Below are 13,059 nucleotides of genomic sequence, written 5' to 3' on the forward strand. Positions count from 1 at the left end.
CTCGGGAATCTGAAAATTAAAGCCTAGCTGTCTCGCTTTAATATGCAGATTTTCTAAAAAGTGACCCCGCCCACAATGGGCAGGATTTACAACGTATCAACCATGATCGAATGGCAGAGCAGGCTTGATGAGCAAAATGGCCTAATTCTGCTCCTGTATCTTATGATCTTCTGAAACATGTCGGCGATCTTGCATGTGGACTTAGTGTCCAGCCCCCTGAGCGGCATATTCAGGGTGTCGGACTTGCCGGAGCTGCAGACTGGAGTAGGGACAGAGGTTTCAGCCTTTGCTTCGTTGACCGCTCGCAGGCGTGGAGATCAGTTTTCTCCACCCTGTGCCTCGGTGTGGTTGGGGGATGTAATTGAGTTCTTGCACTTGGAAAAGGTGAAATTTGTTCTGAGGAGCGTGAGTTTGGGGGGGGGGGGTCCACAGGAGATGGGGTTTGGCTCATTTGGCTAGACAGCTGGTTTGTGATGCAGAGCAAGGCCAGCAGCGTGGGTTCAATTCCTGTACCAGCTGAGGTTAGTCATGAAGGCCCGCCTTCTCAAGCTCACCCCTCGTCTGAGGTGTGGTGATCCTCAGCTCTCCCCCTCAAAGGGGAAAGCAGCCTATGGTCTTTTGGAACTGTGGCAACTTTACCTTCCCAAAATACTCCCACAAGTGACTTCCTACTTTTGCTATTTCATATTGCTATCCAAACTGATTCTACATTTTGATCTTTAGAACTTGGGTAATCTCTCTCTCTCTATTGTACTCATGTCATCCTTAATGAACAGAGCTACTCCTCTACATTTTCCTAGTTTCCTGTCCTTCCAAAATGTCATGCAGACTTGAATATTCAGCTCCCAACCTTTGTTATCCATATCCCTGAAATAGCTATTGGATCATACATCTTTCTATTTGTGTGTCGCTTCATTTGTTTTATAATGAATATTATGTTCATTCAGATACAAAGATTATAATTTAAGAGTACCCAATTCTTTTTTGCCAATTAAGGGGCAATTTAGCATGGCCAATCCACCTTGCTTGCACATCTTTTTAGGTTGTGGGAGCGAGACTCTCACACACACGGAGAATGTGCAAACTCCACACGGGCAGTTACCCGGGGCCGGGATCGAACCCAAGTCCTCAGCGCCAGGAAGCAGCAGTGCTAGCCACTGCGCCACCATGCCGCCCATTTCTAACTCTTTTTACCATTTTTGCAATCGATGGCTTAGTCTGCTGATGCACTCTTAAATTTGTATGATCATTCCCAATCCTGTCACCTTTTAATTTATCATTTCTTCTCTTGCTGCCTTGCTGTCTTGCCTTATCTTTTCTCTTTAATTGATCACATCTTCCCAAACCTGATCCCTTGCCCCCACTATTTAGTTTAAAGCCCCCTTTGCTACCCTAGTTATATGACTTGCCAAAACACTGGTCCCAGCTTGATTCCGATGAAGACCATCCCAATGGTACAACTCCCACTCTCCCCAGCACTGGTGCCAGTGCCCCATGAATTGAAACTAATTTCTCCCACACCAATCTTTGAGCCACGCAGTCAACTCCTTAGTCTTATTTACCCCATGCCAGTGTGCTCGTGGCTCCGATAATTACCGTACCTTTTTGATATTCTACTTTTTACTTTAATTTATCCCGAGCCACTCATACTCCCTCTTTCCTTGTTCTACCTATGTTGTTGACACCTTGTGGATCATGACTATTAGATCCTCCCCTTCCACTGCAAGTTTCTCCCAGCTCAGAGCAGATGTCTTGAAACTTGGAACCTATCAGTCAATACAGCCATCTGAACTCTTGCTTGCGGTTGCAGAGAACTATATCTATCCCCTACTACCACTAGTAGGGGAATGAATGGCTTCCTGTACCTTAGTGTCATAGTCATCCACTCTGCAGCACCCACTTCCTTCCATACAGGTTGCAAGCACCTCAAACCTGCTGGACAACTGCAAAGGCTGAGGCTCCTCCACTTCTACCTTCTGTGTCCCCATACCTGCCTTACTCATAGTCACAGCCTGCTGCTCCCTGACCACTGGCCAAATTGGAAGATCCCTACCTAAGGGGTGTACTCCCTCCTGGTAAAAAATTGTCGCAGTAACTTTCTCCTCTTTGTGATATCTCAGTGGCTGCAGCTCAGCATCTAACTCGGTGACTGTGCAAAAAACTCCTTGAGCCTGGATCACGTCGGTGTCCAGGAATTCCCACGTTCTGAAGTCACCACAAGTCTGCCTCTTCTATAATTTCTGAACGTTTGGGCCCTTCTGAATCCATTAGTGTGCAATACTGCAATCTATTACAAGACATTTACAGGTTATGGCTCAGATGGTAGTAATTCAACTTCTTATTCAAAAGGTTGTGAGGTTGTAATCTAGGCTGGTGCAACAGTGGTGTTCTGAGGGATGCTGCACTGTTGAAGGTGGTTTCTTTTCTATGACAAGTTAAATCAAGGCCTGCCTGGTGGCGCAGTGAGTAGCACTGCTGCCTCACGGTGCCGAGGTCCCAGGTTCAATCCCAGCTCTAGGTCACTGTCCATGTGGAGTTTACAAATTCTCCCCGTGTTTGCGTGGGTTTCGCCCCTACAATCCAAAAATGTGCAGGGTGGGTGGATTGACCACGCCAAATTGCCCCTTAATTGGAAAAAATGAATTGGTTACTCTAATTTTTTTTTTATAAATGTTTTTTATTGGATTTTTGAACAGAGTATGTTTTGCCGTTATGTACACAGGATATGATATATCTAAGTAGGCATCCATTTGTGCCGGCGAGGTACTTCCGGAGGACAATCCTCAAGTGGGTCTGGTGCCGGTGTTGTCCCTCGCTTTTCCTGGTCGGATTTTGGCCCCGTTGACTTCTCGTACACGCTGCCATTTCAGCCGGCCCTCCCATCCTCCGCCTGTTCAGTACTCTTAAATTTAAATAAAAATCAAGGTCTGCCCTTTCTGGTAGATGTACAGGTCCCAAGCCACTATTTGAAGAGTAAGGGAGTTCTCCCATCATCCTGACTAATATTCTCCCCTCAATCAACATCATTAAAACAGGCCATGATCGCATTAACTTGCTGTCATTTCCTACTTTGCAATAAAGATTACACTTCAAAATACTTCACTGGCTGTTAAACATTTGGGACTTTCTGAAAGCTGATATGCAAATGTTCTTTCTTTTTATTCGCCATTTTATCAGTTAGTGTTTTTATCGTTGAATGTGACCACAATTATGCTGCTAATACTTTTCCTATTTTGTTTCCCTTGCAGACTTTTGTCCATGAAAATGGCCAATGGAGTAGATGGCCCTATAGGTATCCCATTCCCAGATCACAGCAGCGAAATTCTCAGTAGTCTTAATGAGCAGAGGAACTATGGTTATCTCTGTGATGTTATCATCATAGTGGATGGCCAGGAATTTCGGACCCATCGATCTGTCCTTGCAGCCTGCAGTCAATACTTCAAAAAGCTCTTCACACTGGGGGCCATCGTGGACCAACAGAATGTTTACGAAATAGACTTTGTCACGGCAGAAGCTCTCTCGGCACTGTTGGAGTTTGCGTACACGGCAACCCTGACTATAAGCACTTCGAATGTAAACGAGATTTTAAATGCGGCGAGGCTGCTGGAGATCCAGTGTGTGAGCAACGTTTGCCATGATCTCCTTGTATCAAATGCCCTAGCCAGCAAGGAGATAGCAGATTATGTAGATCAAATTGATCAGAAAAACCTCCTTAGAGCAAAAGAATATCTAGAGTACTTCCAAAGCAGTCCAGCCAATGGCCATGTCGACAGCCAATGGGCAGGTCTTGAACTGAAAGACCTTCCAAGAGCGCACTTTCAAAATGGAGTTAGTGAAGAGCTAGCACAAAAGGCGCGAGGAGTCTATCCAGAAATGGCACCAAATGACCAGCCAACCCAAACCATGGACAAATCCATGCTGTGGCTCAAGAAGGAGGATGTCACTGGCCCTTCATTTTCCCCCTCACAGAATGGAGATTATTCTGACTTCCATCTCCACGAGGAAGAAGGGCTTCTAGAACACCAAGAGCTGGCTATGCATCCAAATTATATCCCAACCGAAGAGATAAAACAGGAGATAAACAAGGAAGAAGAGGAACCCATTTCATCCCGAGCCTTCCTTGAGCAGATTATAAACTCAGTCGATGAAACGTACGACAAGAATTTAGTGAAAGAAGAGCATGACTTTGATTCATACTTGAACTTTTTCAACCCTACCTTCGACGGTGAAGGCTACTCTTCCTGGTCCAAGAAGAGCGAGAAAAAAGTGAGAGCAAAGGCATTCCAGAAGTGTCCAATCTGTGAGAAGGTGATTCAGGGAGCAGGAAAACTGCCACGTCACATCAGGACTCACACAGGAGAAAAACCATACGAGTGTAACATCTGCAATGTCCGCTTCACAAGGTAGATCAATATATTATTGTAAATGTTGAGTTTATTAACTTCTGTCATCGTTTCCCCTTTTTCCATTTGTCTTTTTTTTATGGTTTATGATCATTTAGAGCAGCAACTTTTCAGATCTTCCTTTTCCCTGTACCAGTTGGCTTAGATTATATGCCTCAGCACAGAGTAGGGATTGAGTCTGGACAACGTGACTCGGCTACTCCCTGGATTGACTTACTGTGTTTTCAGGCAAGGGGCCAAAGCTCTGATGCTAGCCCAGGGCCTGGACGTTTTGAAGCAATACAGAGTATCGTATTTCAATTGCTGCCACGAGTTAACACACAAGGTCTGAAATGGCCCACGGTATCTATTAGCAGAGCTACACCAACATTTTGCATAACACATTGTGACCATCAATTTAAATACCATCACAGCTCCAGTGCAGCCAACATTAATACTTCAAGCTTCCATGGCCTGCCTCAATCACAATACTAGTCAGCATTGGTGTGAATTCAGGCTGAATGCATCTCCCAAATAAGAAGAAACAATCACTGAGGCGGAAGTGTAGCATAGTGGACGCTACCGGACGAGCAATCCCAGTGCCTGGACTAATGCTGTGGAGACATGGGTTCCACTCTCATCACATTTTAAACTTGCATTATGATGAATAAATCGGGAATAAAATGCTTGTCTCATTAATAATGATCAGGATATCACCAAAAACGTCATTAAAACCCACCTTGTTCACTAATGTCCTTCAGAAAAGGAGATCTGCCGTTCTTTTTTAGGGTGGCAAGGTAGCGCAGTGGTTAGCACCGTTGCTTCACAGCGCCAGGCCCCAGGTTCGATTCCCGGCTTGGGTCACTGTCTGTGGGGAGTCTGCACGTTCTTCCCTTGTCTGCGTGGGTTTTCTCCGGGTGCTCTGGTTTCCTCCCGCAAGCCCCGAAAGATGTGCTGTTAGGTGAATTGGACATTCTGAATTCTCTGTGTACCCGAACAGGTGCCAGAGTGTGGCGAGTAGGGGATTTACACAGTAACTTCATTGCACTGTAAGCCTACTTGTGATACTAATAAAGATTATTATTATTATTCCCTACTCTGCGATTGATTTTTAACTGCCCTCTGAAATGGCCCTCTGTTGTATTGAACCACTACTGATAAGTCAAAATGTGGTTCACCACCCATTGGGCTTGGGCAACATGGCCCATCGATGCTGCCTTGCAAGCGACAGAAACATCCAAAGGACAAATAAAAATAAACTAATCTGGAAATGTGCAAAGCACGGTGAGAGGTAAGTTTTCTAACAGTCATTCACTAATTCTCTGATGAGAACTTGTTGCATTTGTCACAAAAATCTATTGTGTCCGCTAACAGAACTCCACGGCAACACTGACTAAATCTTACAGCACAGATTTAAACACATTATTCTGGGCTGAACAAATCAAAGGATGGTTACAGCAAAGGAGGCCCTTCAGCCCAACATGTCTCTGTTGACTCTCTGAAGGAGGAATTTACTTAGTGCCATTCCCCTGCTGTTTTCCTGTAGCCTTGCAAATCTTTCCTTTTCTTTCTTTTAAAAAATAAATTTAGAGTACCCTATTCCAATTAAGGGGCAATTTAGCGTGGCCAATCCACCTACCGTGTACATCTTTGGGTTGTGGGGGTGAGACCCACGAAAACACTGGGAGAATGCAAACTCCACACGGACAGTGACCCAGAGCCGGGATCGAACCTGGGACCTCAGCGCCGTGAGGCAACCACTGTGCCACCGTTTTGCCCTTTTCTTTTCGGATAACAACCCAATTCCCTTGTTAAAAGCCTCCATTGACCCTGCCTCAACCACACTCTCCAGTAAACTCCTGACCATAACCACTCACTGCATGAAAAATTTTTCCTCCTGTAGCCTTTTCTTCTTTTGCCAATTACCTTAAATCTGTGCTCTCTGGTTCTCGATCTTTCCACAAATGGAAACAGTTTCTCCCTATTTACTCTGTCTCGCTCCCTTATGATTTTGAATAGCTCTATTAAATCTCCTCTCGACCTTCTTCTCCAAGGAGAACAGTCCACACTTCTCTGATCTATCTACGTAACTGAAGTTCCACATCCCCAGCGCCCGGAACCATTCTTGTGAATCTTGTCTGCCCTCTTTAATGTCTTCACATCTTTCCTAAAGTGTGATGCCCGGAACACCCAATGGACAATATGCCAGTTATGGCCAAACTAGTGTTTTATCCAGGCTTATCATAACCATCTGTGGAAGTAATGCGCGGCTGCATTGTTGAAGTAGGCATTTACAGTAGGCTGGTTTGGGTGATTGTCATGTTCTTGTGTTTCTTGGTGTACTTTAAAAATAAAGTGTGTACGTCACAGTTGAGATTGGTATATTGGAACAATAACTTGCTCTGGTGCAGCTGCTATTCCCTGAAGGTTTATGAGTTGCATTGAGGTACAACTTGTGCACTGGATTTTACAGCAGCTGTTTTAATATAAACAGGTCCAGTTGGGTTTGCTACTGACACCACAAACTAGGAAAGGAACATTTTCAGATTGTTGGTACTCAGTGAGTGGATTATAAGCTGAAATATTGCACTGTATTCCCTCTTCCCTTTCAGTGGAAATGCTTACAGTTTAACTATTTCTGTCTTTGGTCGTAAGTATGAAGTTTTTATTGCTGTTTTATTCCTTTAGTTATTTTTAAAATCACGCCTTGATTGCCACCTGTAGTATTTTGAATCGCTGTAGACAGTGCAGTGAAGCAATATAGAGATGACTTTGAGTTGTAGTTTTTTTTTAAATTTAGAGTGCCCAATTCTTTTTTTCCAGTTAAGGGGCAATTTAGAATGGCCAATTCCTCTATCTTGCATATCTTTTTGGGTTGTGGGGGGAGACCCTCGCAGACACTGGGAGAATGCGCAATCTCCACACGGATGGTGACCCGGGGCCGGGATCGAATCCGGGTCCTCGGCTCTGTGAGGCAGCGGCGCTGATCGCTGCGAGGCAGCGGCGCTGATCGCTGCGGGGCTGATCGCTGCGAGGCAGCGGCGCTGATTGCTGCGCCACCCTGCTGCCCATGGTGTTGCTTTTGAGGAAAATTATGAAGAAAACGAGGACATGCTCGTAAAATGAGAGACCAAGATCAGGAAGAGACCGTTGGGACTTCTTGGGCATGTAATAAGAAATCGTGATTTAGAAAGTCTGATGTTGATGGGAGAGATCAAGATAGACCAAGAGTGACCTTTCTAAGAGCCTTGCAAACTGGGTGAATGTACCATAAATGAAGACGGTCCATGCCTCCAGAGAAAGATTGATCCATGGTCGACATGGCATGGTACCTGACGAGAGGGAGAGAGAGCAGTATCAAATTGTCACAAGCACTGGAGAAGCAGGGCAGGAAAGAGAAGAGATCCAAAGGAATTACCATCTCTCATCTACTCTCCACGTGACATTACTGTTCTATCTATCTACTTCTGGCCCACCAGACCAGAAAAATAAGGATGTGGGAGGTGATTTGGTCCATCATAACTCACCGATCTAGAAAGCCTTCCACTCTAGCGGCACGGTGGCACAGTGGTTAGCACTACATCCTCACAGCGCCAGGGACCCAGGTTCAATTCCGGCCTTGGGGGACTGTCTGTATGGAATTTGCATGTTCATAGAATGTAGAATCCCTACAGTGTAGAAGGAGGCCATTCAGCCCATCAACTATTGAATGAGCACTCTACCCATTTACACTCCCCCATCCACTCAACTCTCCCCCCCCCCCCCCCCCCCCCCCCCCCCATCCTCGTAACCTAATCTGCACATTTAAGGGGCAATTTAGCATTGCCAATCCACCTAACCCACACATCTTTGGAGTGTCGGAGAAAATCCATGCAGACACAGGAAGAAATTGCGAACTTTACACAGTCACCCAAGGCCGGAATTGAACCCGGGTCCCTGGCGCTGCGAAGTGGCAGTGCTAACCACTGTGCAAATCCATTCTCCCTGTGTCTGCGTGGGTTTCCTCCGGGTGCTCTGGTTTCCTCCCACAGTCCAAAGATATGCTTGTTAGGTGGATTGGCCATGCTAAATTGCCTCTTAGTGACCAACGGTTGGGTGGGGTTATAGGAGTAGGGTGAGGGATTGGGCAGAGGTAGGGTGTTCTTTCGAATGGTGAGTGTAGACTTGATGGGCCAAGTTGGGATTCTGATTCTTGCAACATCACCATTTTCCTCCAGGTGCATATTCAGGATGATTAGGCTACTCTTAAGATAAGAGAAAATTGAATTTGAATAATCATGAGCCTTTTCCAGTCTGATTCTTGGAGTCTTTTACAAATCCCACTCCCCTGTCTCTCCACCCTCCCTTCCAACAATAAGTGTGAAGAGTTCATGGATCCCTTTGTAACTCGAGATCAAGACCATTTGGATCAACTGACTCGGATATTTTCTTCCCTGCCACGAGCCTTCAACGGCTCTCCTGCCCTAGCCCAGATCATTCATATTTTTCTAATTTTTCTTCATCTACCCTCATGCCCTCTCTCTTATCCATAAAACCCACCTCCTTCTCCCTTGACCCTATTCGCACTAAACTGCTTATCACCCAACTTCCCCTTCCGACATCCATATTGATTGATGTGGTTAACCAATCTTTCTCTTTAGGTACCGTCCCTCTCGCCTTTTAAACTTGTCATTCATCACCCCCTCTTAATCAAACCACCCCTTGATCCCACCAACCTTGCAAGCCAATATCCAACCTTTCTTTTCTGACCAAAATCCTTGAACGTGTCTCCTCCAAATTCTTTCCCAGATTTCCATTGAATTTTTGCAGTGAGTTTCTGCCATTCCACATGGCTCTTATCCAAGTTCTCATCCCATTGCTATTTCTCATCTGCAGGCTGCCCCCTTCATGTCCACGTGGATGCTGACGACACCCAGTCCTACCTCACCGCCACCTCTCTTGACTCTTCCACTAAATTATCAAACAACTTATCTCCATATCCAGTACTGGATGAACAGAATTTCCTCTCAACATTGGGAAGATTGAAGCCATTACCTTCAGCCCCCACGCAACATTGCATTTGTAGTCGCCAACTTCATTCCTCGTCCTCTTCCTGGCAGACCTGAATTTGAACCAGACAATTCACAACCTTGATGCCATATTTGACCCTGGGGCAAGCTTTTTCACAATCACCAAGGCTGACTATTTCCACCTTCCACCATCCAACTTCACCCCCCCCCCCCTCAGCTAATCTGATGGCCATGTCCTTGTGAGCACCACGACCATTTCACCTATTACACCTGTGCTTGTAACCGTACATTGGCACCCAGTCATGCAATGCCTTGATTTTAAAATTCTGATCGTTGTTTTGAAATCCCTCTGTGGCCCACCTCCCTATCTCCATAATCTCTTTCAGCTCCACAATCCTGTGAGGTACCTGTGCTCATCCAATTCTAGCCTTGGAGCATCCCTGATCTTGATACTGTCACCATTGCTGGCTGGCCATACCTTCATCTGCTAAGGCCATGAACTCTGGAATTTTCCCCTTCAATTTCTCTGAATTTCCACCTTTCTCCTTTTAAGAAGCTCCTTAAAACCTACCCGACAGCGGCTCGATGGCACAGTGGTTAGCACTGCTGCCTCACAGCAACGGAGATCCGGGTTCGATTCCGACCTCCGGTGACTGTGGAGTTTGCACTTTCTCCCTATGTCTGTGTGGGTTTCCTCTGGGTGCTCCAGGTTCCTCCCACAGTTCAAATGTGTACAGGTTAGGTGGATTGGCCATGCTAAATTGGCCCGAGGATGGGGCTATGAGGCTGGGTGGGGTTTGGGCCTAGGTAGGGTGCTCTTTCAGGTGGCTGGTACAGACTCGATGGGCTGAATGGCTCCTTCTGCACTGTAGGGATTCTATGATACCTATTTGACTGTGTCATTCATTGGTCATCTGGAAACTATAGAATATATAGAATCCCTACAGTGCCGAAGGAGGCCATTGTTTTATAATACTCCACCGAAACACCTTTGATCATGTCTTGTCAAGACAAGTTGTCTGGAAAAGGAAGCAAAATCATCTGAAGAGTGAGTTCAATCCAATCGTTTGAGTATCACCATATTCTGAATGATGTCCTTGCTTTGGTTAAAACGATTTCAGGAGAGATAGTGATGCGAGGAAGATCGAGTAAGATGGAAAGAGGGTAGCACGGTGGCCTAGTGGTTAGCACAGCTGCCTCACGGCGCTGAGGTCCCAGGTTCGATCCCGGCTCTGGGTCACTGTCCGTGTGGAGTTTGCACATTCTCCCCATGTCTGCGTGGGTTTCGCCCCCACAATCCAAAAATGTGCAGAGTAGGTGGATTGGCCACACTAAATTGCCCCCTTAATTGGAAACAATAATTGGATAATCTAAATTTATTAAAAAAAAGAAAGAGTAAGATGGAAAGAGTAAAAGTTAGAGAAAGGGGATTTTTTTTGTTTTTTAAAGTGCTGTGTTTTAAATTTCAATAAAACACTTGATATTTTGTTTGAAGTCTCCAGCCTAGGAAAAGCTTGTGGTATTATTACTGTTGTAGTTCCATCAAGCCTTACAGCAGTAGCGAGACTGGTTAAAACTTTGATCTCTAGCAACCCTGTTAAGAATCAACACAAGGATTGGACCTTCAGGCCCCACCCACATCACTGTGCAGGAGTAGCTTCCACCTAAATGCTTTGGGACAACCTCATTTCCTGGAATTCCCACTGGGTGTTGGTTTTAATACATTCCAATTTTATTAGATTGCAATCTATCCATTCCATTCTGTCCTTGGCTGCAACTTGGCAAAAGTTCATCTGTATTTCATAGTGCTTGAGATTCTTTGGAAAGGATTTGTTTTCTCCCTGAGGAGCATTTCTCTTCTTCAGCTCAGAGTAAACCTGTTGTTTGCCATTCCTAATCAGCCCAATCCTTTCCACCTTCACCAACATGGGCTCCATCTGGAGAACGGGGAGGGTTCCGTTTTCTGGGTATGTTAATGATTTGGAAATCAACTTGGAGGAAGTTATTTGCAGACAATATGAAAATGGGAGAGTGTCCAATAATGTGGAGGACCAAAGGTATAATAGGAGCAGGGTGAGCAACTGGGATGAAAAATACTTGCGATAGAAGATAAACTCCAACTTTGACTGGTTGGGCTGAAGGGTCTGCTCCTTTGTCACTATGTATTAGTTGTAGCTGTGGCTCAATGGGCAGCTCTCCCACTTCTGAGTCAAAAGATTATGGTTAGGGACAGCACGGTGGCGCAGTGGTTAGCACTGCTGCCTCACGGCGCCGAGGTCCCAGGTTTGATCCCGGCCCCAGGTCACTCTCTGTGTGGAGTTTGCACATTCTCCCCGTGTTTGCGTGGGTTTCGCTGCCACAACCCAAAGATGTGCAGGGTAGGTGGCTTGGCCACGCTAATTTGCCCCTTAATTGGAAAAAAATGAATTGGGTACTCTAAATTTAAAAAAAAACCCAAAAGATTCCGATTCTAGGTCTCGCTCCGGAGACTTGTGTCCAAACTCCAGGCTGCAGTTTAGCGCAGTACTGGGGGAGTGCTGCACTGGTGATGGTGCTCTTTTTCAGGTGCAACATTAAACTGAGTCCCCATCTGTCTTCTCAGGTGAAAAAATATCAATTTCACAATTCAGAGAAGCTCCCCCGCTCTAGATTATCTTTCAGCATCCATCACTATAATAGATTACAAAAACAGAACATACTGGACAATCTCAACAGGGTTAGATCTGACCATCTGTGGAGAAAAGGGAGCCAGCATTTTGAGTCTAGATGAAGGGCTGAAGGGTCTGCTCCTTTGTCACTATGTATTAGTTGTATGTGTGTTGTATGTCAGATTTATACCTCTTTCTCCCCCCACTACTGTATAAATCTGACCCCATTTCCACCTCTTTCTAGCTTTGACAAAGAGTCATCCAGACTCGACGTTAGCTCCCTTTTCTCCACACATGCAGTCAGACCTGCTGAGATTGTCCAGTATTTTCTGTTTTTGTTTCGGATTCCAGCATCCGCAGTAATTTGTTTTTACTATAATGGATTATCTGATTATTATCTTTGCTTGCTGTATGCAAATTAGCTACCGTGCTGCCTACATTACATTCGTTACTATGCTTCAAATGTTTTTCATTGTCTGCAGTGCTTTGATATCCTGAGGTCACCAGTGGTATTATAGAAATACAACTTTATAATATTTATTTAATTCCCTGTGATATCAGTGGGGATTAGATTGCAAAAAAATTCTTTGTGGTCCTTAGTCTTGACCTCCAGCCTCCCGTACATTGAATGGTTTTCCTACAGTACAGAACTGATACTCCCTTCTCTGGCCACTCTGGTTGCTTCATTACATGGTCACAAAAAAGCTGCAAAAAAGAGAAGGGTCCAAGAATGCAGTCTTTCTTTTCACAGGTGAAGATGGCAACTAGGGGATTTTCACAGTGACTTCATTGCAGTGTTAATGTTAGCCTCCTTGTGACAATACAGATTATTGTTATTATTATGTGTGGAGAGATCAGTTCAGTCCATAAGATGGTCATTCAGGAGTCTGGTAACAGCGGGAAGTTGTTGTTTTTGAACCTGTCCGTGCGTGTTCTCGGAGTTTTGTATCTCCTGCCTGAAGGAAGAGAGAATAACCCGGGTGGAAGGAGTCCCAACAGCCACAGTGCACCAATGGTGAC

The 13,059-nt window shown here is 45.2% G+C and overlaps 1 protein-coding gene across 7 annotated transcripts in view; it reads left to right on the forward strand.

Annotated features, from left to right (window-relative positions):
- The window catches only part of LOC119953744 (zinc finger and BTB domain-containing protein 7A-like), a 249,991-nt gene that overhangs the window by 205,152 nt on the left and 31,780 nt on the right, over positions 1-13,059 (forward strand). For all 7 annotated transcript variants that reach the window (XM_038778319.1, XM_038778320.1, XM_038778315.1 and 4 more), the window contains one exon: positions 3,249-4,403. In XM_038778319.1, coding sequence (XP_038634247.1) covers positions 3,259-4,403 — 1,145 coding nt within the window. In that variant the 5' untranslated portion in view covers positions 3,249-3,258. The remainder of the gene's footprint in view (positions 1-3,248; positions 4,404-13,059) is intronic.

This window comes from Scyliorhinus canicula, chromosome 18 (genome assembly GCF_902713615.1).
Source record: "Scyliorhinus canicula chromosome 18, sScyCan1.1, whole genome shotgun sequence".
Taxonomy (NCBI): Eukaryota; Metazoa; Chordata; class Chondrichthyes; order Carcharhiniformes; family Scyliorhinidae; genus Scyliorhinus; species Scyliorhinus canicula.